We start from the raw sequence: 25600 nt of genomic DNA on the forward strand, positions 1-25600 counted from the left end.
AATATTAATACTTTAATAGTCAATATTAGTTTTGAATAACTTTCGGTGCGAAATTTATACATAAGCCCTTCTCCTAATAGGCTAATACTATGCTGATGCACAAGCTATATTCACATTAATCATGGTACTTTCTCGCAAGAGGAACTGATATCACTTTTTGTTTTCTCTGTTTTGCAGACATTTGGTCATACCTCTACTCATACCTCTACGCTATGATAACGTTCGGTATCCCTTGACTTTAACAAACTTATCTAATTTTTAAGAGTAGAAGAGTAGACAGTGCAATGACTGACCAAACAATAGAAATTCCAACCTATACTAGTTTCCGTCGAAAGGCACATTCTAATTAATTACCTATGTTCTCTCTTGAATTTTCATCTACAGCTATTTATGCTGGAGGTAAATTTGTCTTGGGGGCTCCATTTCTACTGTTTGTATGTAAATTTTTATGAACTTACTGTCAAAAATTTGTCCCGCAATCTTTTTCCCGTTTACAAATGATTTTTTTACTAGCTATTCATTCAATTACTATAATCTTTATGATGATAGTGTATATTTATTTTATTTTTCTGATACGATGTATAAATAATTGTGCATATATAGGTTGTGAAGTAATAGCTAGTGCCAAGAACCCACCACCATACTAATATAACGACATCCTATCCGATGTGGCACTAAGTATTTTCACATCTACCACAGTGCTTTCTCACAAGAGAAACTGATATCAATTTTTGTCTCCTCTGTTTTGCAGACTTGTTGCAGTGGACGAACACCCTATTCGTGTTAGGTATCCCTTGACTTAAAACAAACTAATCCAAATTTTAAGAGTACAAGAGTAGACAGTTCAATGGGTGACCAAACAATAGAAATTCAATACTAGTTGCAGTTAAAAGGCACATTCTAATTATTTATCTTCTATTTTAAATTTTCATTGACAGCTCTTTATGCGGGGGCCAAATTTGTGTTGGGGGCTCCATTTTTCGTTGCCCTTCTGATCTATAAATGGCGACGAAGGCATTTATCTATGTATGAAAGCATTGAAGATTTTCTGCAAAGCGACAACAACATCATCCCTATAAGGTACTCCTATAGAAAAATCAAAAAGATGACAAAAGGGTTTAAAATAAGACTTGGGAAAGGAGGCTATGGCTCTGTTTTCAAAGGACAACTTCGAAGTCGTCGTGATGTAGCTGTCAAGATGTTGGATAAGGCTGAAGCCAATGGTCAGGATTTCATCAACGAGGTTGCAACACTTGGTAGAATCCACCATGTTAATGTTGTGCAACTCATTGGTTATTGTGTGGAAGGATCAAAGCGTGCTCTTGTGTATGAGTTCATGAAGAATGGGTCTCTTGACAAATACATTCTCTGTAAACCTAATCACAATGAGCAATCCTTGAATCTTCATCAATTGTATGCCATTTCTCTAGGAGTAGCTCGTGGTATTGAATATCTTCACAACGGGTGTGATATGCAAATTCTGCATTTTGATATAAAGCCGCACAACATCCTTCTTGATGACAACTTCACCCCAAAGGTTTCTGATTTTGGGCTTGCTAAACTCTATCCTACAAATGATAGTATTGTGTCTCTTACAGCAGCAAGAGGAACCATAGGATACATGGCTCCTGAGCTCTTCTACCAAAATGTAGGTGGAGTCTCCTATAAAGCTGATGTGTATAGCTTTGGGATGTTATTAATGGAGATGGCTGGTAGAAGGAAGAATCTGAATGCGTTGGCTGAGAAATCAAGTCAATTTTATTTTCCTTTTTGGGCTCATGATCAGTTAAATGAAGGGAATGAAATTACCATAGCAGATGCAACAGAGGAAGAAATGAAAGTGGCAAGGAAAATGCTGATCGTTGGGTTGTGGTGCATTCAAACCAAGCCTAGCGACCGTCCTTCAATGAACAGAGTTATGGAGATGCTTGAGGGAGACGAGCAAGACTTGGAATTGCCTCAAAAGCCTTATCTATATCCAGAAGAGTTACCAGTAAGGGATGATATTGCATATTCAACACGACGATCCAACTCATCAAGCAATCATCCTTCGATGGAAAAGGCTCTTGAAGCAGGGGAGCAAGAGTCAGTATTGCCTCAGCAGTCTTTTCTATATGCACAAGATTCACCAACAATTGATGTTAGTGCTCATTTACGTTCAACGCCTAAATCCTCTGATCCTTCAGTGAATAATCCTAAAGAGACAACCTCATTTTTAGCTAAAGATGATGAGAGATCAATATAGCATTGTACATATGTATGTTGAGTACTAATGACCTTGATATATATATTTTTATTACGAGATACTCTTAAATATGAATAAGAAGTGGGGGTTGTATCGACCTGAGAAATGGATGCATGTTAGGCTTCCATTTCTCATATCATGTGATACAGTAAGGAAGAAGCATCATGTCTTTCTGGATAGTTATGTTTTTGAGGAAATTGATAAAAATGTTTTACCTACTGCCTTGGTCCTAGGACTACATTTATCAGAAGAGACATGCTCGAATAGGGGACACATATTTAATGATCCAAAGTATGTGAAAGCTTTTCATATAATGGTATATATTTTGCCCTCTCAGTTATTTGGTAGTGTCAGGATCCGTCTTTCCTGGTAGATAACACATACACTTTTTATAAAGAAGCAAAAGGATTTGAACCACAAGCTTCCATTGATACAGAATGATAGTTGATCTATATATAGCATAACTTTGGATGCACTTAAGTAATACTTTTCCTAGTTCTCTATTTTCATTTGGCAATTTTAGAATCTTCTCTTCGCGTCAATATGAATTCTAACCTCTTGTCTAGCTTTCTCCTCTCGTGATCTTTGCCCCTGCAACCCTCCTAAATGGCTAGTACGTGTAGCAGCATTATGCCAAGACTAACATCTTATTATATGTTCAGAATTTTCTCAGACGAATTTTGATGTAATGGGGACTTTTTGTCCCTTCGACGGTTGCTAATAACATTGTACTTTTGTCCATCTGATGAGACAATGTTTTCATAATCGGACAGTTCAAGATTTAATAGTTGAACGATAAATAAACTGATATACTTTCAAGAATATGTATAAAAATAAAGAGATATCTTAGATATTATTTATTAATATTCTTACTATACATGACAAATTTAGGGTCAATCATGTCAACATGAAAATAATAATATTTATTGTCAATTAGAAATCACCAAAAAAATCATCATATATAACCAGTTAATTGTCCGATCAAATCGGCACATGCTTTCATGATAAACTAAAACCACCAATGAATCATCATCAAATATACACTTAAAAAACCTAACCCAAAGACAAATAAAAGCCAAAAAGTAACATAACTTGTGAAATTAAAAATAAAAACTAAAAAATAATTTTGACTAATTCTTCCCAAATTCACTTTTAGCCGGTTTTTAATTGTTCTGAATCATATACACACACGAACACACTACTTTAGTTCTTAATATAAGATTCAGTTAACTAATCTGAGAAGATCAAAAAAGTTACTAAATTACTTTAAAATATCTATATTTATTGTGTTTTTCAAAATTAATTTTTCTTAATTTTTCAGTCATTTTCTTAATACACATAAGTATTTCAGAAAGATTATGTAATTACTACAATTAAGTTATTCAGTCATTTTTTTAATTTTTTCAAATTAGTCAATTGAGGCTTATATTAATTAGCGAAGGCAATATTTATATTTATATATATATAACTGGTTTCTTATTCAATTTGATTCTGGCAACATTAGTTTGAGATATAATTTCGATTGATTATATACTACTCCTCCTGTCCTAAATAATGAGTCTTATATTTTTGACTAAGTGGAGTAATATTTTTAGCGTTGAATGGTGGATGACCAAAATAACGTTGGAAGTAAAAAATGACCATGCACAATCCATACTTATCTTGATGAAAATATTATACTTGCTGAGCAATGAGTGAAGCCCTTTCTTGAGGATTTTTCTATCCGATCATGTGTTTAATTACTATACGATGAATTCATGAAATGCTGCATATATCTATTAAAGGGATTGGTGAAAGTGTCCTCTATTTTTGTGTGCGCAATTACTGTCTTTTTTGAGACAGTTGGCTAATAGATTCTGTATATTAAAAAGGGAAAATTGCAACAAAAAAAAATTATGAAGATTGAAAAATTACAAATAAAGTATTTTGTCAAAGTATAAAAACCTATACAAATCTTATAATGAATCCTAATTTACGATTTTGTAATTTTTATGATTTTTTTGTAATTTTTGCTATTGAAAAAGTAAGATATAAATGGCCTAATATAACACAAAATTATATAACACGGGTAAATGATTTTTTTAATTATGTTTAGGTATCCTTTTATTAGAAAATTTGTGTAGTTGATCAAACAAATAGGTCACGTTTCTTGCTCTTATTGTTTGGCAAGCCCAATTCCCATGTAGCGGCTTGTTTCCCGCTTCATAGCAGATGACTTGTATTGAAAATAGTTTTGTCATGGTTTGACCAATGGGATTGGGTCTAGCGGAAGGGGCTAGTTTCTCATAACGTGACGAATCAAGGTTCGAATCCCTATCGGGAGAAGTATCCACATTTAGTACCGGATAGTGTCTCAAATAGGATTGCCTCCAATAAGAAGATACTTATACTTTAGCTAAAAAAAAAAAAAAAGAAATTTTGTCATGGTTTGCATTGCTTTTACTTCCCCCAAGCCCATTATACCGAAATAGATTGAGTGGGAATGAACCAAAGGTCCGAATCACTAGGTCCTTTTCTTTAAAGACGTGAAAATTATATACTGTCTACCCAGGCAACAAAAACTCTTCTTGCGAATAAGAATTTAGTTTAGAACAATACTTATGTAAGTTTATCATATTTATTATATCAAATCTTTCAATCATATATGACTATCTGTCTTAAAAACTTGATCAAAGTTTTTTTCTATAATTTAATATTACATTCGATCATTATTGAACTAGAAATTAAATCTTATACTTATCCTGTCCTTAATATATGAATCTAATTAATTAATTTGAGTAGATTAGGGATATTGGTTAAATTAGTTAGTGTGATTTTTTTAAAAACAACTTAAGCATCTTTCTTAATTTTCTTCCTTCCTCTCCTACTTAATAATTATTATAAAAATATTAATAAGGTTAATTTAAGAAAGAATTGATAAGTATATTAAATATATCTTATATATAGAATAATATCAACTCTCCAATTAGGTTGTATATTAAGTAACGAAAGAGTACAAAAGCTAGGAGGTAGTAACTCACAAAGTCATGGGTGCATTTTCATGTAAGAATCAGACTTGGTTGATAAATCATCTATAAAAATTTCTATAAGTGCTTTGTAAGCCCAAAAAAATGCCTTGACATTATTGAAACGTCGAAATCCTACTTGTCTAAACTTTTGTTTACAAAAAAATTTTATATTCTTATGATCTTTGATGTATGAACTAATTATTGATTTGAGCTTGGCTCTAATAAGACCTATTTTTTATATTTATAAATTTTTTTAAATTATCCTATTGATAACCTCTCAACCATAATCAAATAGAAGAAGGAGAGAGGATATTAAGAAAGATGATTATGACATTTTAAGAAAAACATGCAATATTTCTTATAATTAACTTACCTAACTACCTTTCTTAATCTAATCAAATTAGTTAAATAAGTCTTACAGTAAAAATTGTGAGGACGTGCCTGGACATATTAGGACCAATCCTGTACGTGCCTGTATCTATTTTAATTATGAAAGTTTATTCTCCAAAAAATATATTCAAACTTATTGTTTTTTTTTTACCAAGAAACTTATTATTTATTTGGACCATTGAATATGTAGTTCAAATATAAATTTGGAATCGAATCATTCTACTTTGAGATTTGTAGCTTCAATTATGACCCCTTTTTTCCACCCTAAACTAATACAGTCAAATTGATGTGGTAGCTTCAATTCTGCAGTAGAGTTTCAGGGCTTGATTTTCCGTTTGAGAAAAGAAATCATTGATAAGAATAAAACATTTTTATGAGTGCTTAGTGTTCAAATCACGAACTTATTAAATATGTACAACTACGTGACTTCTTCATTTACTTATTTATTGAAAAAGCAATATTGATTCTGATAAGTCATTTATAGAATTTGCGCCATAAAAATGGGTTGAAAATTATTCAAGTTGGATAGACAAGCTTTTCATTCATAAATACATTTTTGTGGGAAAGACATGTCAAAGTCTAAAATATTTAATGCTAGACAAGTGGTTGGGTGAAGGGTCTGCTTTCATACTCACAATTTTCCACCCTTGCAGGCACGTTATTGAATTTTTCTGAGTGTGTCTCAGTTTCCTGAATATTGATTCTGATAAGTCATTTATAGAATTTGCGCCATAAAAATGGGTTGAAAATTATTCAAGTTGGATAGACAAGCTTTTCATTCATAAATACATTTTTGTGGTAAAGACATGTCAAAGTCTAAAATATCTAATGCGAGACAAGTGGTTGGGGAGGGGTCTGCTTTCATACTCACAAATTTCCACCCTTGCAGGCACGTTATTGAATTTTTCTGACTGTGTCTCAGTTTCCTGGAAACTCATCAAAGTCTGAAGTAAACTGTTTTCATTTGTAATAAGCCTCTGGTCATAGCTAGACTAAGTCTCTATTGGTCCGATCAAGAAATCAAGGCCTACTGAGGGTTTCTTGGCTTAGCCATACACGCTTAGCCTTTGGCTTTAGTCATAGCTATAAATAGTGATGACCAAGTTAAAAATAATTGATATCGGTGGAACCATGGATGGAAGATAAGGATGTTCCTTTGGTTGACCACGTGTAAGCCGTAGCAACCGCATCTTCGAAATTCGTATCTAATCTCATTGTCTTGGAAACTTTCTCGGAAGCTTCAATTATTCTTCATTCAGTTTAATTTGGCACTTCAATATTGATGAACAATTTATATATTTTTGTAAAAACACATCCTGAGTCTTTTGATTTGCCTCAGACTCACAATTCTCAAAATCTAACTCACCTATACGTTTTCTTCCTTTTCCCCGTAAATGAAAAAAATCTTAGTCCTTAATATAAGAGCTAATTAAGAGTTGAATTTAATCCTACATATAAGAATTCAATTCACTTAGTCTCTTATCTTTTTCCAAAATATCTCTATTAATTGTAAAGGCTCTCACTAAGGAATAATTCCAACCATCTAATACACATTGAAAACCATAGTTTAGGGAGACTAATATATATTTGTAACAAATAACCAACTTTATTAATTTTTTTAATATCTCCAAATTTGTAAACTAACTTTTATATTTAGGATCAGAGAAAATATCAATTTAATTTCCTATGCTCTGCTACAGAGCTAATATATTTTGAACCTAAGTCTGATACCCAAACGTTTCTAGTTTGTGTCCTTAATTTTTATTAAACACATACTTCAGGTACTAAAAACAAGCAGGTGTGTGTATGTATTCATATATGTATGGAATGTCAACGGGAATTGTATCCTCCTTATATTGTTCTCTATATATGTTGCTACTTCTTTATCCCTATGTGATCGGAAAATATGCAAATTAAAGGAGGAGAATTTGATTGAGAACTGATGTTTATGTTGATACTTCAAGTGCATTATAGAAACCTTTTGCAGCAAACCTGCATGAAAGCTTTATCTGGTATTCATAGATGAAAAACATGCTAATTAAGAATGAATGATATATTTTCCCCCTTAGTTGATCATACCAATATTACGGCATAGATTACTCATGAAGAGAATAAACATTGACAGAACATGTAGGCTCAAACATTTACGCAAACAATGACAGAACAACACACAACAAAAGGCTAACCTCCAAATGTACCAAACCAGTCAATATTTTATCATTATTGACTGTCCTCAATCTACTTCTTGGATTATTTCTAATCCTTGCATCTGACTTCTTGTGGGCACGCTGGCCCTTTTTCTTGTTGACATGCCTTCAACATTAAAAGGATTCGGAGGTATTGGTAATTTATCTCCTTCTCTTTCTAACATTTGAACCACTACTTGCATTGATGGTCGATCCACAGGATGCCACTGAGTGCACCACAATCCCACTATTCCCAACTTTTCTGCAATTTTAGCATCACCTTCTTCCTCAATATGAATCCTTACATCCTCCCTTTCTTCTAAAATATTATAGATCCATTTGGGATAGTAAATGTGGGGAGCATTTTCTTTTGTGTCATGGGTGATCCTTCTTCCCCCTGTTAATTCAAGCAGCAACATCCCAAAACTATAAACATCTACTTTATGAGACACATTTCCAAAATTTCGTGAGAAAACTTCTAGAGCTATGTAACCCAATGCTCCTCTAACATGAGTCATTGACACTATACTTCGACCTTTGAAGCACAACTTGACCAACCCGGAATCACATATTTTTGGAGTGAAGTCATCATCCAATAAAACATTACCAGGTTTGATGTCAAAATGAAGTATGCGTTGCTTACACCCTTGATGAAGGTACTCAATTCCTTTGGCTATACCTAAAGCTATACCATGGAGCTTTTTCCAACCAATAAAGTTTTGCCTATTATCTGATGAATTTATGAAATTTTGTAATGAACCATATGGAAAGTATTCATAAACCAACGCTCTTCTAAAGCCGTCAGCACAGAAGCCCATTAAGCGAATAATGTTGACATGATGGATTTTGCCCATTGTTCCAACTTCAGTGATGAACTCTTCACCATTGCCTTTCGAATTATTGAGAATCTTCACTGCAACTTTGAAATCAGATGAAATGTTTCCTTTGAACACACTACCGTAAGGTCCTTCCCCTAACTTGACTTCAAATTTATTGGTAATCCTCTTGATTTCAGCATAAGAATATCTTGTGGGCTTGAGAGCTCTATAATCTTTCAAAAACTTCTCAATTATGGCTTGGTTTTCTTTCCGTGATTTGTAAGAGTTGCGGATATAAAGAATTGCAACTAAAATAATCACCAATAGAAGTGAACCCATGATTGATCCTACACATATGATAACTCGGATATTTAGTCTCAAAAAGTATGATTTACCTTCAGCAGAATATACATAGTTCATTTGGGAAGTTAACCTGTAATTACAAATTTGTTTGATGAACCTGCAAAAGAAATTAACATGATTGGTCAGATAAGCATACTGATATAAGCATTTCAAAGAAGCCATGCCTTATCTCTTAAAGAACACTGGTATTTGCAAGAGACAAGAAATGAATATATACGTTCATGTTATTTTCTACGTGTATTAGAACTGATACCTATATTCACGGACAAATGCTATGTTCGGTTTATCTAAATGATTTGCCATATAGATATATGCAAAAAGTAAAGCAAGTTTTGAGGCAAGAGTTTCATATTACCACGGTGAGGATCCTTGAAACATGTAGTATCATTGCCTCTATTACCATTGTTGAATCCACATATTGCTCCATTTGATTCACAATGTTTGCACAATGGATTAGACCACATCAAATGAAGAGTGTTCTCAACATTAAAAATTTCAGGCGGAACAAATGAAATGTTAAATATTTTGCTGCAAAATAACAAGGGAAGTCCACGAATCAGACTATAGGATGAAACGGCATATACTTGGTAAGTAGAGCTACTGAGGCAAGTTGAAATAAGTGCTCCATCTCTTGGTGACGAGCAATTGAAAATTGTAAAGTCAGCAAGATTCCGGTCGGTGAACTTGAAAGGGGAAGGAAGAAGAGTGAAGTTACGTAAATGCCTTGAAAGGCAACCAGAAGCATATAGTTGAATGGTTTGAAATTTGTAATCAATATGTTTGACATTGAAATGGACTGATCCAGGAAGCTCAAGAATAGCGTGATTGGCAGAAGAACATTGTAAATCAAACCCAGGATAGCCGCACTGTGCTGGTTGGCGTCCTATTACTCGGAAAGGAAACCGAACAGGAAGGTTTCCGCATGTTGTTTCAGGTTCTGGACAGCTATTCCAGCTTCCTACAGACTCTGAAAACCTAAGAGTTAGCAACAAGCATACAGAGAAGAAGGAGTTTATAAGTGAAGTTTCCATGTCCTGGCCTTCCCCAAGTAGCAAGATGAGATAGTAAGTTCCTAATCTCATCTCATATACAAAACCAAGAGATTTTTCCAAAAGAGTATGTCTTTCAAGCGTGTCCTTCATAATGTACCTGCTCACGTCAATAAACTCTCACTTTTGTGAAGTATTGGTAGCCCTGTCAAGGTGTTAAGCGTCAACTTCAAAAGAATTTCTAGAAACCTCTCGATGATAAGAAACATGTGGTGTCAATACACACACGTTTGTTAATTTTTTATAGTGCAGCCAAACGGTCAAAAGGAAGATTTTCTAGGCAAATTCTTGATTATACGAAATACATGTTTGGAAGGACTTTTATATGTCTTTCAGGAGTTGAGATTACTAATTACTCTTCATTTTGGGATCTTCATGATAAGGGACATGTTTTCCTCATCAACACAATTACCAGTAGCTCTGTTTCTGATTATGGCATTATGCAGAACTTGCAACGCATCAGATGGACAGCAGACCTGTTCTAGTCTGTGTGGAGATCACAACATTAGGAGCCCTTTTCGGCTAAAAGACTCTCCAGAGCAGTGTGGTGATCAAAGGTACAACCTTTCTTGCGAGCAAAACCAACTGGTAATGTACTGGCAATCTGGGAGATACAGTGTTTTGTCCATTGATTATGAGAACTACACAATCCGATTAAGGGATGCTAATATTGTGGAGTTCGATTCCTCTTCCCTCCCTGAGTATTCTTTGACAGACTACAACTTTAGCAAATCATATCCATATACCTCCACCATTGATGGACCCAACAAAAATGGAGATTTGTTGTGGTATGAATTGTACACAAGTATGATGATGATATACGTAAGTTGTGAACACCCTCTAGATTCCCCTGGCTTTGTGGACACAGCGCCTTGCTTCAAAACTTCAAATGGCTCTGTAGCTTCTTCTTCTTCTTCTTCATCGAATTTGTATGCCTGTGTTGGGATGGGAATTGTAGCGTATGCGGCGTTAGATGACAATTGCCGTATAGAAATGATGTATATGACATCGTGGCCTGCTCTGAAGAACAACCAGTCTTGGTCCTGCACGGACATCCACAATATGCTTCTTTATGGCTTTGAACTTTCTTGGCTCAAAAGTCACTCGGGTAAGTCCATTAATCGATTTAATTCCATTTGTCAATACATATATACTCTACAAAACTGGAGCTTTTTATATTTTTTTTCTATATTTGATCTTTTAGTTTCATCAGTCGCTACGCACTGTGCATATGCACCTTCGCACCCTAGCTATGCATAATCAATAGTTCACAACCATAGTACGTTTAACTTTTGCTTAGTTATATGAAATATATGTTTTTTTTCCTTGGATATCATTTTATTGTTATTGAATTTGTTATTTTACAATATTCTAGTACATATCCTTACTAATACATTTGTTTATCTGGTGTGATTGCAACAGAGAATAGCATTTTTGAAATGATCCTTCGGAGCATCCTGAGTAAGGCATCTCATGATAACTTCTAACGCTTTTGTTTAAGCCTGAATGATACATGCTTGCAAGTTGCACTGTATCAACAAATGTCACGAAAAAGAAAAAAAGAAAGAGTCAAAAATTTCTACTGCTTATATATATATATGTAAATAATTTTATGAATATACTGTCAAAAATTTGTCTATATCAACTTTTCCCCCTTCACAGATTATTTTTATGTGCCATGCATTTAATTACTATGATCTTTATTGACTGGTTGTCGTTTTTATTTTATTCTTCTTATACGATATATATATATAGTTGTTTACTAGTTATTATGAAGGAATAGCTAGTCCTAAGAACTCATTCATACTAATAAAACTTGACAAACCTACTATGTGGCACTAACTCACCTTAATCATAGTGACCTTTGGCAAGAGAAACTAATACCAACTTTTTCATCTTGTTTTGCAGACTATAGGATATACTTCGCTCTGTCTGTGTTAGGTATCTCTTGACTTTAACAAACTTAATTATCCAATTTTTACAAATGCAAGAGCAGTAGACAGTGCAATGACTGCGCAAACGAGTTTCAGTCGAAGGACACGTTCTAATTATCTATGTTCTCTTTTAAATTTTCATTAACAGCTTATATTGGAGCTAAATTTGTTTTGGCGACTCCATTTCTCCTTGGCCTGTTGATCTATAAATGGCGACGAAGACATTTATCAGTGTTTGACAACATTGAAGATTTTCTGCAAAGTGAGAACAACATCATCCCTATAAGGTACTCCTACAATGACCTCAAGAAGATGACAAATGGGTTTAAAGTAAGACTTGGGAAGGGAGGCTATGGCTCCGTTTTCAAAGGACAACTTCGAAGTGGTCGTGACGTGGCTGTCAAGATGTTGAATAATGCCAAAGCCAATGGTCAGGATTTCATAAACGAAGTTGCTACCGTTGGTAGAATCCACCATGTTAATGTGGTGCAACTCATAGGTTATTGTGTGGAAGGATCAAATCATGCTATTATATATGAATTCATGAAAAATGGATCTCTCGACAAATACATTCTGTCTAAACCTAATCATTATGATCAATCCTTGAATCTTCATCAATTGTATGCCATTTCTCTTGGAGTAGCTCGTGGTATTGAATATCTTCACAAAGGGTGTGATGTGCAAATTCTGCATTTTGATATAAAGCCGCCCAACATCCTTCTTGATGACAACTTCATCCCAAAAGTCTCTGATTTTGGCCTTGCTGGACTCTATCCTACAAATAATAGCATTGTGCCTCTTACAACAGGTGGGGGAACTATAGGATACATGGCTCCTGAACTATTCTACAGAAATGCAGGAGGAGTCTCTTGCAAAGCCGATGTTTATAGTTTTGGGAAGCTATTGATGGAAATTGCTGGTAGAAGGAAGAATTTGAGTGCATTGACTGAAGAATCTAGTCAATTTTACTTTCCCTTTTGGGTATATGATCAACTAAACGAAGGAAATGAAATCGACATAGCAGATACAACAGAGGAAGAAATGAAAGTGGCAAGGAAAATGATGATCGTTGGGCTGTGGTGCATTCAGACCAAGCCTAGTGATCGTCCTTCAATGACCAAGGTTGTGGAGATGCTTGAGAGAGATGAGCAAGACTTAGAATTGCCTCAAAAGCCTTATGGTTATCCACAAGATTTACCAGCAAGGGATGATAGTGATCTTTCAAGTCCAATATGGGGGTTCAAGCCAAGCAATCATCCTTCACCGAGCAAAGATGTAGAGATGCTTGAAGGAGAGGAGCAAGAGCAAGATTCGCCAACAAATGATGTTGATGATCATTTCTGTTCACCGCCTCCAGTGAAGAATAATCCTAAAGAAACAACTACATTTTTAAGTAAAGAAGACGAGAGATCCATATAACATTGTAAAATATATGCAGAGTACTGGTGATATATTGACTTTATTACGAGAGACTTAAATACGAATAAGAACCGAGCGTTGCACATAATGAGAAATGGGTGCATTTTAGGCTTTCATTTCTTACATTATATGATGTATTCAGGAAGAATCATTTCTCTAACTTTCTGGATAATTATGTTTTTGAGGAAATTGATAAAAATGTTTTAGCTACTGCCTTGATCATTGGACTACATTTATCGGAAGAGACATGCTTGCCCTTGAAAAGCGGACGCGTATATTTAATGATCCAAAGTATGTGAAAGCTTTTTCTTTTTTTTTCTTTTTTTTTTTTTAATACAAGTATGTGAAAACTTTTTTTTTCCGCTAAAGCATAAGTATCTTTTTATTAGAGGTAATCCTATTCGAAGTACTGTTGGGCACTAAATGCGGGTACCTCTCTCAGCGGGTATTCGAACATTGATTCGTCATGTTGTGAGGGTCTAATTTCTATTACTAGACTCAATCCCCGTTGGTTATGTGAAAGCTTTTCGTATAATGGATTGGATTATACATGTTGCTGTCTCAGTTATTTGGTACTGTAAGGATCCATTGTTGTTTGCAGATAACACAAATGGGCCACGCCTTTTCCTCCTATTGATTTGCAAGCCCAATTCCATATGGCGGCTTGTTCCGCTCCACGCTTGGTCACATGATCCTTTTGCTTCCACTAAGCCCATGATCCCGAAATAGATTAAGTTGAATTATTTGTTTGTGGGGTTGGGAATCAACTACTGGATCCTTTCACCATCATTTTGAGAGAGATAAAAATTAGGAAGAATTATAATTAAGTTCTAAGAAAAAAATAATTATAAGTAAATTTCAATAATAATTAAATAATTATTATTTTCTATCTTGAAACTTATCATTACAAACTTTTATGTTGTCATCAAAATTTTTTAGTAATTATATTGCTTTTTTAAATCTTCATAACAATTTTTCTAAAAATTATCCACTCCCTGCCAGCAAAAAATATTCTCGTTAATAAGAATTTGGTCGATAACTCACAAAATCATGGATCGAAATGTTACTTTTGAGATGAAGATTTTATTGTCAATAAAGTTTGTCAATATTTTTATAAGTGCTTTTTTTAATACAAAAACATATTTTCGCTTGAGTGAACTTTGATCTAATTCACCTAAACTTTTTATTCACAAAAACATTGTATATTATCTATTTTAATTATCAAATTATATTCTCAAAAAATATATATTAAAACTTAATATTTATTTTCAGTAAAATAATGGCTTAATAATAATTTATTAACACTTTTATTTTAATAATATTATGTACCGTGCATTGAATTACAAAATTTAATTGTGGCCTAAAATAAAAAATCAAATTTATTTTCAACTCAAAATATAAACTATTCCTTAAATAGTGTAGTTACTGTATTTTATAAACAATAAGCCATAACAATTTTAGTTCAAATGACGGAACCGTAACTTATTTTTATAGATATTATCTACTTTAAAATTTTGGTAATAAAAAATAAGTAATTTATATTATATCCTATGAAAGTCTAATTTTATTTTTATTTTTTTCGTTTTAACAATTTATTCTTTTATGTTGAAATTTGAAAATATATGAGAGCAGATAATATTTATTTTTAAAAAAAGGGGGAGTAGCAGGGTGTGGTGGGGTAAACAGATTTGGAGTGGTGGCGTGGAACGATGACGGTGACGGTTGGGGTGATGGCCTCCGCCAAAGAATAGAAGGCTCACAATTGCCCTTCCCATTCCAATTTGCAAACACGAGACGTCTCTGTTTTCTTCTGCAACGCCCTTGGAGTCTTGACCCCCTTCCCTTCTCCATTCATCTCTCCCTCTCTCTCCTCTCCCTCTTGTTCCGCCGCCCAGCCTCACGTTCTTTGTTCATTGTACCTATTCTTAAACCCATTCACTGTCCGCCTGATTTCGCGCCGTTTTATCGGAACACAGCAAGAAGGAGGTGCTCAGCAATTAAAGCGTTGAAGCTTCAATTTCTTGCAAGTGATCTCAATGAATGAATGAACGAACGAATTTATCGACTTATGTGAGGAAAAGGTGGAGTTATCAATCTGTGAGTTTCGTTGGAATTCCTGGTCATGGAATTGCAATTCATCGAAAAGGGTTTTGATTATGCCCGTAAAAGAAAAAAGTGGCTCTTTCTACTTGCTGCTTTTGGCTTCACTGGGTACGGTGCTTTCAAAATTTATCACTTGCCTTCAATTACTCGCAAGAGGAAGAGACTTTTAAAGCTTTTGGGAGCATTGATATCCATCTCCGAAGCAGTCTCCGAATCGGCAGAAGCTCTAGGGGTCGTCTCGAGAGATATGAAAGAGTTTCTGTGGTCTGATTCGGATCAATTGCCTAATAGCTTGAAGCAACTTTCCAAAATCACTCGGTCACGTGAGTTTTCAGATTCTTTGGTCAACGTTACACAGGCCTTAACTCTTGGTGTTTTGCGAAGTTATCATTCTATGAATAACACCGATCATAATCAAACCAGCCATAGTTCAAGTCTTGTGGATCGGTTAGTGGATAAACTGTTTGCCCCCTCTGGGACAGGCTTTGTTTCTGTAGTTGTTGGAAGCTTTGCTCGGAACCTAGTCCGTGGTTTCTATTCAAATGGGCATTCGAGTGGAGAATCAGATTCAAGTTTAAGCAATACGATTAGTGTCAGACATCTTAGCTCCTCCAATTTGGAATCTGAACCTTTGCCAGGATGGGTAGATGCGGTTTGCAGTGAAAAGTGCAGGGACCTAATTGGGAATTGCGTCCAACTATTTGTAAGTACAGCAGTTACTGTTTATCTTGACAAGACCATGCATATCAACACGTATGATGATTTCTTCTCCGGCTTGACTAATCCAAAGCATGAGAGTAAAGTGAGAGACATGGTGGTTTCTGTTTGTAATAATGCCATAGAGACACTCGTCAAAACATCTCACCACGTGCTAACAAGTTCGGACCCAAATGCCAATTCAAGTTCAACTGATTATTTGCCTATTGAAGAAAGTTCAAGTCCAGCTAGAGATGAGAATTTAGATGAAGAAACAACATCTGTTGAATTAAAAGAAGTTTCAGATGAAGAAAAAGAGAGTGGATGGATGGGCAAGGTATCTTCTACATTGGCTGTTCCCAGCAATCGGAGGCTTATTCTTGATGTGACTGGTAGGGTGTCATTTGAGACGGTTAGATCTTTCATGGAGTTTGTGTTAGAGAAGTTCTGCGCTTGTATCAGAAGATTTGCAGATGTTGTGCATGAGACAATAGTAGAAATTGTGACATATGTAGCAGCCAAATCCGCTGTTATAATTACAATATGTCTCTCTTTGTGCCTGCACTTAATGGGTGGCGCTTGGACTTTGGTTCCTGCTTAAGTAATATATGAGAAATGTTTCATTCATCAAGTGGATTTGAATGGAATTTCGGACTCAGATGATGCTGGGAAAATGCAGCAACAAGTGCGATTCTTTGTATATCAAAGAATGATGGTCAATTCCATGTCACTGAAAGAATTAACAATGAAGATAGATGTCAAGAGTCCTGTGCAATTGTATCGACAATCTTTCCTCGGCATTCAAGGGCCGGTCTCCTGCGTTTTCTATAACTTCATTAGAGAAAAATCGTCATCTATTAATTATACAGTCATATTGTTTCATGGTGTAATGACTAGTACACACTCTTGAATTGTAACCATGCTGTAAATATACTATTCTGTATATATAACTCAAAAGTGTTTCTTGTTTGAAGTTGTAATGACTAGAAATTCTTAAAAGAGTAATCTTGCTGTAAATATATCATTCCATATAATATATACTAGCTCCGGTCCTACATATAAAAACTAATTTGTAGTAAACCAACTCTGATATTTTGGATCAGACGTTGTATTTCATAAAGTCATTTCTACTTATAAAGCCGGTACATCTTCGGGTCGGGGTTTGAACTGCGTTTATAAACAACTAAGAGCGAGTGTCAAGATGAAGCTAAGTGGACTGCTGATATGTGATCCATGAAATCTTCTGGGTGCTTAGTGGTAGCCTCCTTTCATGGATGGCCATTTCACTTCAGGAAAGAAAATGAGCTTTAATAATAATGCAAAGATCAACGCAAATAAAACTTGATTGTAATAGCTAATAATCACGAATTTTATATAAATTCTGTATCTAGTTTGATTTACTATTCAGGTCTAAAACGCGGAATACAAAGGTTACTCAAACTAGCAGAAAGAAAAAGGCTTGAAAAGAATGGGAATTTTGTTTCTTTTTTTTTTTTGGGGGGGGGGTGTCCCTCCATGATAATTAGCGACTAGAAACTGAAGCTGTGTCCCAAAACAACCACATATAGCACAGCTGATGCACTGACTATTTGGAGTACAACCCAAAATAAAAATGTTGTCTGCCACTTTTCAACTTCAGTCCAATGAAAAAGCAATTATGGCAAGACTTAATGCGATGGAGAGCTAAGTGGAGCTTGAGTCCTCCTCCTTTGCTGATGCTTCTTCCTGAAGCTTCTTTTTCCAATACTCATCAATTGGTGGTCCAAATATTGCCTTACCAGAAACCACACCGATCCTGCAAAGACCACACACGAGCATCCAAAGAACAATGAGACCTTCGAATATAAGCATATAAATTAACACCTCAAAAATTTGAAATTCTTAAAGCAGGCTAGGCTGATTTGAAGTGTAATATCAAGAACAAAGGAATTAAAACAGAATGAATCAATAGAACCAAATATCCGTACAGCACAGGATGCACCAGACAGGAGCTAACTGGAAAACCACAATTTTCAACTTAAATTCAGGCTTTCTCATTTGGAATTTTGCCTCCCTTTTTGAATGGTAATTGCAAACATCATTCACAAGAAATGAAAATATAAAGACTCGAAATAGGAATTCTCCAAACCCATCATCATTCACCACCTCCCTGTAGCAAGATGTTGTTTGATTTAAGGTACAAAAATTACAATCAGTGTTCCTAGATATCCTAGACAACATATCAGCATGAGAGTTGTTTTTCCCTATACATGAATCTAATTTGGACATGATAATTCCAATCAATAATGCTTCAAGTTTCCTCTAGTACATCATAAACTGGGTGATTTCCATTAAATTACCTAGTAGCCATGTTAAAAGCTTGGGTGCAATTTGTCAGCAAAATTATTCACTTCATCCCTCTGTTCCAGCAAAGCTCTAGTCCTCGTTTGAAACCTCAGACTGCTTTAAAGTTGTAAAAATTAGTTTTCCTATTTCAGTATCACTAGTTTTATGTTGAGCATTGCTTGCAGCATACTGACCACAAAGCTTCAACAAAGTAGACCCTAGCTGAAGTTACACTAAATAACACACTAGAGCGCTTCTTGGAAGTAGTTATTTTCGAAGTTATCATTCTAATGCATACACGTCTAATATTGCAGATAATCATCTTCAACAAATAGAACTCAATCAAACGAAATACGTTTATTATATTGTAATGTCAGCAAGTTTCTCAATTGACGAGAAGTAAAGTTCTTTCACAAACAATCAGAATCAATTTGGGTGAATCAACACAAAGACTATACAAATATCAATCAAGAAATCATCAAATGCAGAAAGTTCAACCAAGCAACGTTATGAAAGCAAGAACCAAGACATCATTTGCGCTTACCGAATATGAATGATATGACCTCTAATTGTACTTCCGCATGTGAAATTAGCACTTATTCAATAGACTTGATATTAGTGATTTAATACAACGAGAGGGCAAAAGATGGTTAAAAATCCAGAAATCAAAAGAGAGCACATTAGGCACAGACGTCTTACACGACAGCTCCAATCACCATCGGAAAAGAAAGAAATCTACTTCTGCCGAACATAATCAAAATTTACGGCGTGCTTGATTTGTATTGGTTCTCAACCTTGGAGACTCGAGGCTTTCAGCTATCATCTACCTTCCCTCACCACCAAAAGGCGAAGCGAGGTCGACAGAACAGAAGCAAAGAACTAGACGGAGGCAAGGCACCGACCAAGATGGGCCAGATGTGAAAAGCCCACATCAATTAAATCTGTCAAAGCTCCATGACCCATACAACATAAATCCCTTTTGCATAATTGAAAATTTTTCCAAAGATTTAAAAAAAAGCATAAATGATAAAGTAACTAAAATGGTGAAAGATTTGGTGACAATTGATATGCAAATACTTATAGTTTCAACAGATTTTTAATCAAGCTCTTATAACTTTTTTTTATGAGGTTCTTATGATTTCACATGCTTTTAATCATGTCTTTATAATTTTTTTCTTGTTATCAGGTCTTTATTATTTTACCTTATTTTTAATTAAGTTCTTCTAGTTTTTATTTTTTATTTTATAAATAATATTCTATAAAATAAATTATTATAATAATCTTATGTTAATATTTTTTTAAAATTTTTAGTTAAACATATATATTATTTATTCTTCAATTCTAATTTTTATGATTATAAAATTCAAATTATAATAATAAAATTTTCTAAAATTAGAATATAATTATAAATAATTTATAGTTAATTGTAATTTATTATTCTGATTAATTCTTAATTACCAAATGATTATATTAATTATTTTCTCTAATTATATAATTATTAATTTAAAAATGAAATTAATTTTCAAGAAAAAAGTCAATAAATAATTTTTTAAACTACAAAAGATCTAATTAAAAAATAAATAAAATATAAGGACCTGATAAAAAGAAAATAAAATGGAGATACCTAATTAAAAACACATGAATGTAAAGAGATATGATAAAAAAGAAAAAAATTTATAAGAATCTAATTAAAAATCATATGAAACTATAAGGAACCAGAGATTAATTATCTTTTTAATTTTATATAAAATTTTAATTTAATCTCTTAAATTTACAATGTGTAGTTTCAGTTCTTCATTTTTACTAACATTACTTCCATTAAAAGAAAATGTTGACTCAACAAATTAAAAAGGTAATTTTGCAATTAAATACTAACAAAAATTTCTTTGATACAATTTTTCTTTCTTCATGTTTTAGCTTTTTGGTTCAATGGAGAGAAGGGGAGAGGAGGTAATTAAAGGAAGGAGAGGGGAGGGAAAGGGAAGTCATGGGTTTTGTTTGGTTGGAGGGGAGAGGAGGGAAGGGGAGATTTCTTGTTTGGTTCACAAGGGGAGGGGATGGGAGGGGATTATAAATTGACAAATATACCATTTTCTCTATATTTAGACTGATTTATTTTTTTTATTACAATATTTATATCAAAATTATCATTTCCTAATTTATCAATTTCAAAAAAACCAATTACCTCACTTATATTTTTATAAAAAAAATTTTGAAATAAAAGTAATAATATTAGAAAAGCGAATGGGAGAAAAAAAGACAAGACCTTAACTATATAATAATACCCCCACATATTAGGAAATAAAATATATATGATATTAACAGTGTCATTTTATAATTATAATATATATTAAATATATTAATTAATATATAACATATATGCATATATATTTGTGTGTGTGTATAACTGAGCAACTGCAGAAGGGAATGCGGAGGTAATCATGCGAACCAAAAAAATATCAAGAGAGCACCACTGGAATATTCAAAAATAGCATAGACATATTGTTAAGATTCTTATAATATTTCTCTCCCCCTCCGAAAACTCCCAGTTTGGGAGAGGAGCACAAAAGACAAATTTTTTAACTCCCCTCCCCTCCTCCCCTCCCTACCAAACACATCCTCCCTCCCCTCCCCTCCCCTCAAAAAAAACCCCAACCAAACAAAGCTTTAGTGTTTAGATAAAAGTGAAAAGGCAAAAAATAAGAAAAGGGAGAAGGTGAACGGCAAGAAAGCGGGCAGCGAGGGCCGCGGATATAGCCCATAGGTAAAGCAGCCCAAAATGCAATTATTTCATTTTCATTGCAGTTTTTGTTTCGCTTCATTCCAACCCACTTAGAGTAAGTGGGTCATACGGGTTAACCCAAACTCCTGAGTATTACACGCATGCAGTGATGAGAGCATTGTTAGTGCGGTTGACTATTGAGAGAAGCCCACAGAAGTTGAGTCAGGTGGTAAGGAATTGGTTCATCACATATAAAGTTATGGGTTCAACCAACGGGATTGAGTCTAACAAAAGGAACTAATCCTTCACAACGTGACGAACCAAGGTTTGAATTCTCGTTGAGAGAGGTGCTCACATTTAGTGTCCGACAGTACATCAAATAGAATTACCTCCAATAGAAGGATGCCTATATTTTAGCATTAAAAAAAAAAAGTTATGGGTTCAAATTCTGTTGTTAGAATGAGAGTTTTGTTGATGAGTGATTAGTAAGTGCATCTATATAAGTATTCTTGATGTTTGGAGGAATAGCTTGATGCTAGTAAGCGCAATCCAATTTATCGAAACTTTTTTAATATAAAAAAATTATAAAAAAAAATATTGAGAGTAAAGTTGACGTCTCACTTACGCTTTTGGTGGCTTGGTGGTGTCCATGGGTGGGGACTGCTCCCAATACCCTAGCGTTTCCCTGCTTGTATTAATTACGCCTTTACCTTTATTCCTTCTTATACTTATATTATACATTTAGAATGCGAAAAGGTCATTGGCTCCGTTGTCCTCTCACGCTTTTCCTTCATAAGGTACAATTATTGATGAATACTAATGCTTTGTGGCCTTCAAGCTTCTCCAACTAGAAAAAGAAAAGAAAAAATTATAATTAGTTCCTACTTAAGAAAATTAAATATAAAAAATTTTTAAAATCATAAAATTATTTTAAAATCTCAACAGACTTATTGTAATAAATTTTATTTGTTTAATTATCAAATTACTTTTCTTTTTTTAAAGTTTATATTGATAACTGAAAGAATAGTCGTTAACAACTTAAGACATAAGAATTAACAACTATTACGGTAGGTATTAACAACTCATGTATTACATTTTGTGATGTACTAAAAAAATATATTGTCAATACCTGTCGCGATAGTTGTCAATCCTTACACCTTAAGTTGCTAATGACTGCCCTTTCAGTTATCAATACAAACTTAAAAAAATAATAAGGACAATTTGGTATTGAAACAAATAAAATTTATTGCAAAAAAGTCTCTTGAGACTTTATAATAATTTTATAATTTTAAGAGACTTTTTTGTATTTAAGTCTCTTAGGTGGGACCTAATTACAATTTTTTCAAAGGAAAACACAAGAAGCATATGTGTTGCGTTATTTGTTGGGGGCGCTTCTCCATCTTCCCTTATATATTCCCAAAATTATGTTTTTATACACAAGAAAGAGATGTATTCTCAAAATTAATGCGTAATGTTAACTAATACTATCTCCTAATCTATTTAACTAATTTAGGTAGATTAAAAAATTAGTTAAATTAATTATTCGTAAAAAAATATGTGTTGGTTTCTTAAAATGTGCTTTTAAATCATTTATATTAAAACTACCTCATAACACAAACTCCTTTAACATGTCCAATTAATAGAAATGGTTTAAAAAGACAATAATAAATATGGGGTAGAGAATGAATTGATATTTTATATTTATGATCAAATTTAACTCCCGAACTAGTTATTATCTTAAGAATTGAAACTAGTATAAATTAATCTCAGCTTGTGCATACCATTGAATATTGAAAACAGAGTAATTCACTGTACCATTACATTACTTGTCACCAAGCGAATCATGGTGAACAAGAGAAAGTACCATTAAATCCACAATTATGATCCTTCAAAAGACACGCTACACGCACATACACACTCTTTCTCCTTAGAGTTACAGATTTCGAAACATAGCAGCCCAGAAGATGAACAGCGTATGAACAACTTGCTTCGTATATAGTCGCTCGAAAAGCCTACGATCAATCGCAAAGATTGATTAACATATTTGCACGTTGGGTCGTGACCTCAATGAAACTGGACAAACTCTTACAAACAACAAAAGCTCATCATGGAGAATCACTACTCACCCTGTAAATTAGGTACATAATCTTATCATTAACACTTCCTTTTCTTACAATATCTCACCAAAAATATCTCACGAGGACTCTTGCAGTTTATATACTATGCATAGTTGCTATATAAGGATGCTTCAAGGTTTATGCTTCTGGGTGTAAATATAATCAACGTGAGCCGCAAGTGTTCTTCTGATCAAGCATTCTTCTTCTCCGATGCCTTCACACCTCTCTTCCACCGTCAATTCATGCTCTGCTTCACTTTCAACGCCCTGCTCACAAATAAACAAAACCCTTATTAGGATGTATGGATCGAAGTCATGAAGCGAAAGCTATTAAACCAGAAACAGAGCATTTGAGAAAAGCGAAAATTATTAAATTGAACGAACCAGATGTGGCGTTTTTGGGGAGGAATCCTTGAGGAAAGCGGGTTGAGGGCGAGAGGCTTGTGACATAACATAGCAGAGGAAGATGGTAGTGAAGAACAAGGCTGCGAGCTTTCCCATATTTGCTTTTATGTGAAGAAATTCTGAGTTCAGATAATAGAGACTTGAAGAAGCCTATTTATAGAGGATCAGAAAGAGGCCAATATTGGTCTGAACAGGATTACTTATTGTCACAGCTGGACATTCTATGAAGTCGACATTTTTACAATTTTTTTTGAAAAAAAGAAAGAAGAAAAGTTATCACATTCTATAACTCTTCTCCTTCACTCAAAAACTGTGTCTCTTGTCTTGGAGTTCATATTTACTTATTTTTTAAAAAAAATAAAGTGAGGGGGGGGGGCGGTGGGGTAAGAAGATGAGCAGAAAAATCTGCTTTGTGAATAGATGGAGGAAAGGAATCAGGTAATAATGTAATGCAACGGAAAATCAGATTCCCAATGCTAGCTTTGCACTTTCTGCACCACTAAAGTGCCCAGGGAATATATTCCCAGGTGGTGAAAAAAACTGATAATTTGTTCCATAATTTGTGTGACTACTGCTTAATATTCTCGCATAACTGGTGATATCATATTGTCAAGTCTCTTAAAATAATTTGAGGTGTAAAAATCTTGAAAGCATTCACACACAAAGTAGCTAGGGTCAAACGAGTCTGATTCAGCTAATTTGGAATGTCGTATTACCATTTTTTTTTATTTGATCAAATTCATATGAGAAGAGATTCACATTTAAATTCTGAAATGCAAGCATTCAAACGAAGTTGAGAATTTGGATAAGGTTACTTCTCTGGCTCCCTCACATATTAATGTTAGGTGCAAAACTGACCACGATCTTTTTTTTGTGGAATACTAGTCTTCAATATAATGTATGATATGGAGTGACGCATTTAATAAGAGGCTATTATTGACTTTCTACTATTTCCCATTTTTTCTGTCAGCAAGGAAAAATGCTTTCTTTTTTTGTGTATATGAGGATTGAGTATTAATTGTTGGAAGACTAGTGTGTTACGTTTTGCGGATATGGATTATTATGAGTAATAAGCGTATCCAACTTCCAGCTGTATATACCAAGTGGTTTAGGAGAGATCATCTTGTGATGACGTTTCTGAGATGTTATCCATATGTGCGCCTTTCAAGGAGAGAAATCTTTAGAATTCGAGCCTACAGAAACGAAGTTTAAGGCAAAGTACTGATATTTTGGTTATGGAGAGGGAACCCAAGAGAAGAAAGTATATATATGAAGGATTCTGAAATTATTATTGTTCTTGTTATCATTATTATTATTATTCCCAGTACAGGTGAAGAAGAAACTAATACTATTTTCAGTTCTTAATATAAGAGTTAGATAACTAATTTAAACAGATTAAAAAAATTAGTTAAAGTAATTATTGTATCAAATATGTGTTGACTTTCCTGTATTACCATTATTCAATCATGTACAATTAAACTAAATTGGGTGAAGATATCTTACAATTAATAGATATATTTTTTAAAATTATAAATTTGACAAATAAAATAGATTAAGATCTCACTCATATTTATAATTTCCAGTTAATTTTTATATTTAGTACAAGAGGTGGTATAAAAAACCCCCTCTTGTATCAACAAAGTTATATCAGCAATCTGACAGTAAAAACAGTTATCTCCAAGGTTATATTAGGATAGTATTCTAGTATCAACAAAGTTATATCAGCAAATTTAAAAAATAACTTAAAGAGAGTTAATGCCCTGCTTTGGTTCATTATAGTTAAGCGTGAATAAAGAAGTGAAGGTGGGGGGCAAAATTAGC

General features: G+C 33.9%; 4 protein-coding genes and 1 long non-coding RNA gene across 5 annotated transcripts; 2 read left to right on the forward strand and 3 right to left on the reverse strand.

Annotated features, from left to right (window-relative positions):
- The first annotated feature begins 731 nt into the window (after nt 1–731).
- LOC114729955 (LEAF RUST 10 DISEASE-RESISTANCE LOCUS RECEPTOR-LIKE PROTEIN KINASE-like 2.3) lies at nt 732–13629 on the forward strand. Its single transcript, XM_028916975.1, has 6 exons — nt 732–787; nt 939–2185; nt 10312–11167; nt 11482–11520; nt 11968–12000; nt 12142–13629. Exons 2-6 carry the CDS (start codon nt 1025–1027, stop codon nt 13410–13412), a joined length of 3360 nt encoding a protein of 1119 aa, XP_028772808.1. The 5' UTR covers nt 732–787; nt 939–1024; the 3' UTR covers nt 13413–13629.
- Nucleotides 7679–10252, reverse strand: LOC114729908 (rust resistance kinase Lr10-like). The gene is made up of 3 exons (XM_028916932.1): nt 9366–10252; nt 9081–9107; nt 7679–8994 (listed from the first exon to the last, which is right to left on the reverse strand). The coding sequence occupies exons 1-3, from the start codon at nt 10150–10152 to the stop codon at nt 7877–7879; spliced, it is 1932 nt and encodes a 643-aa protein (XP_028772765.1). The 5' UTR covers nt 10153–10252; the 3' UTR covers nt 7679–7876.
- Nucleotides 13630–15203: 1574 nt separating the features above from the next.
- On the forward strand, nt 15204–17228 carry LOC114729910 (protein PHLOEM PROTEIN 2-LIKE A10). The gene has a single exon (XM_028916933.1). It carries the CDS (start codon nt 15535–15537, stop codon nt 16810–16812), a length of 1278 nt encoding a protein of 425 aa, XP_028772766.1. The 5' UTR covers nt 15204–15534; the 3' UTR covers nt 16813–17228.
- Nucleotides 17229–17707: 479 nt separating this feature from the next.
- LOC114729964 (uncharacterized) lies at nt 17708–21894 on the reverse strand. The gene is made up of 3 exons (XR_003738796.1): nt 21884–21894; nt 19236–19368; nt 17708–18006 (listed from the first exon to the last, which is right to left on the reverse strand). It is a non-coding gene; the product is annotated as an uncharacterized LOC114729964 (long non-coding RNA).
- Nucleotides 21895–23006: 1112 nt separating this feature from the next.
- LOC114729958 (phytosulfokines 3-like) lies at nt 23007–23896 on the reverse strand. The gene is made up of 2 exons (XM_028916978.1): nt 23759–23896; nt 23007–23641 (listed from the first exon to the last, which is right to left on the reverse strand). Exons 1-2 carry the CDS (start codon nt 23873–23875, stop codon nt 23507–23509), a joined length of 252 nt encoding a protein of 83 aa, XP_028772811.1. The 5' UTR covers nt 23876–23896; the 3' UTR covers nt 23007–23506.
- Between the last annotated feature and the right edge of the window lie 1704 nt (nt 23897–25600).

The sequence above is a fragment of the Neltuma alba genome, unplaced genomic scaffold (assembly GCF_004799145.2).
Source record: "Neltuma alba isolate B1F8T4 unplaced genomic scaffold, ASM479914v2 tig00012694_pilon, whole genome shotgun sequence".
NCBI lineage: Eukaryota > Viridiplantae > Streptophyta > Magnoliopsida > Fabales > Fabaceae > Neltuma > Neltuma alba.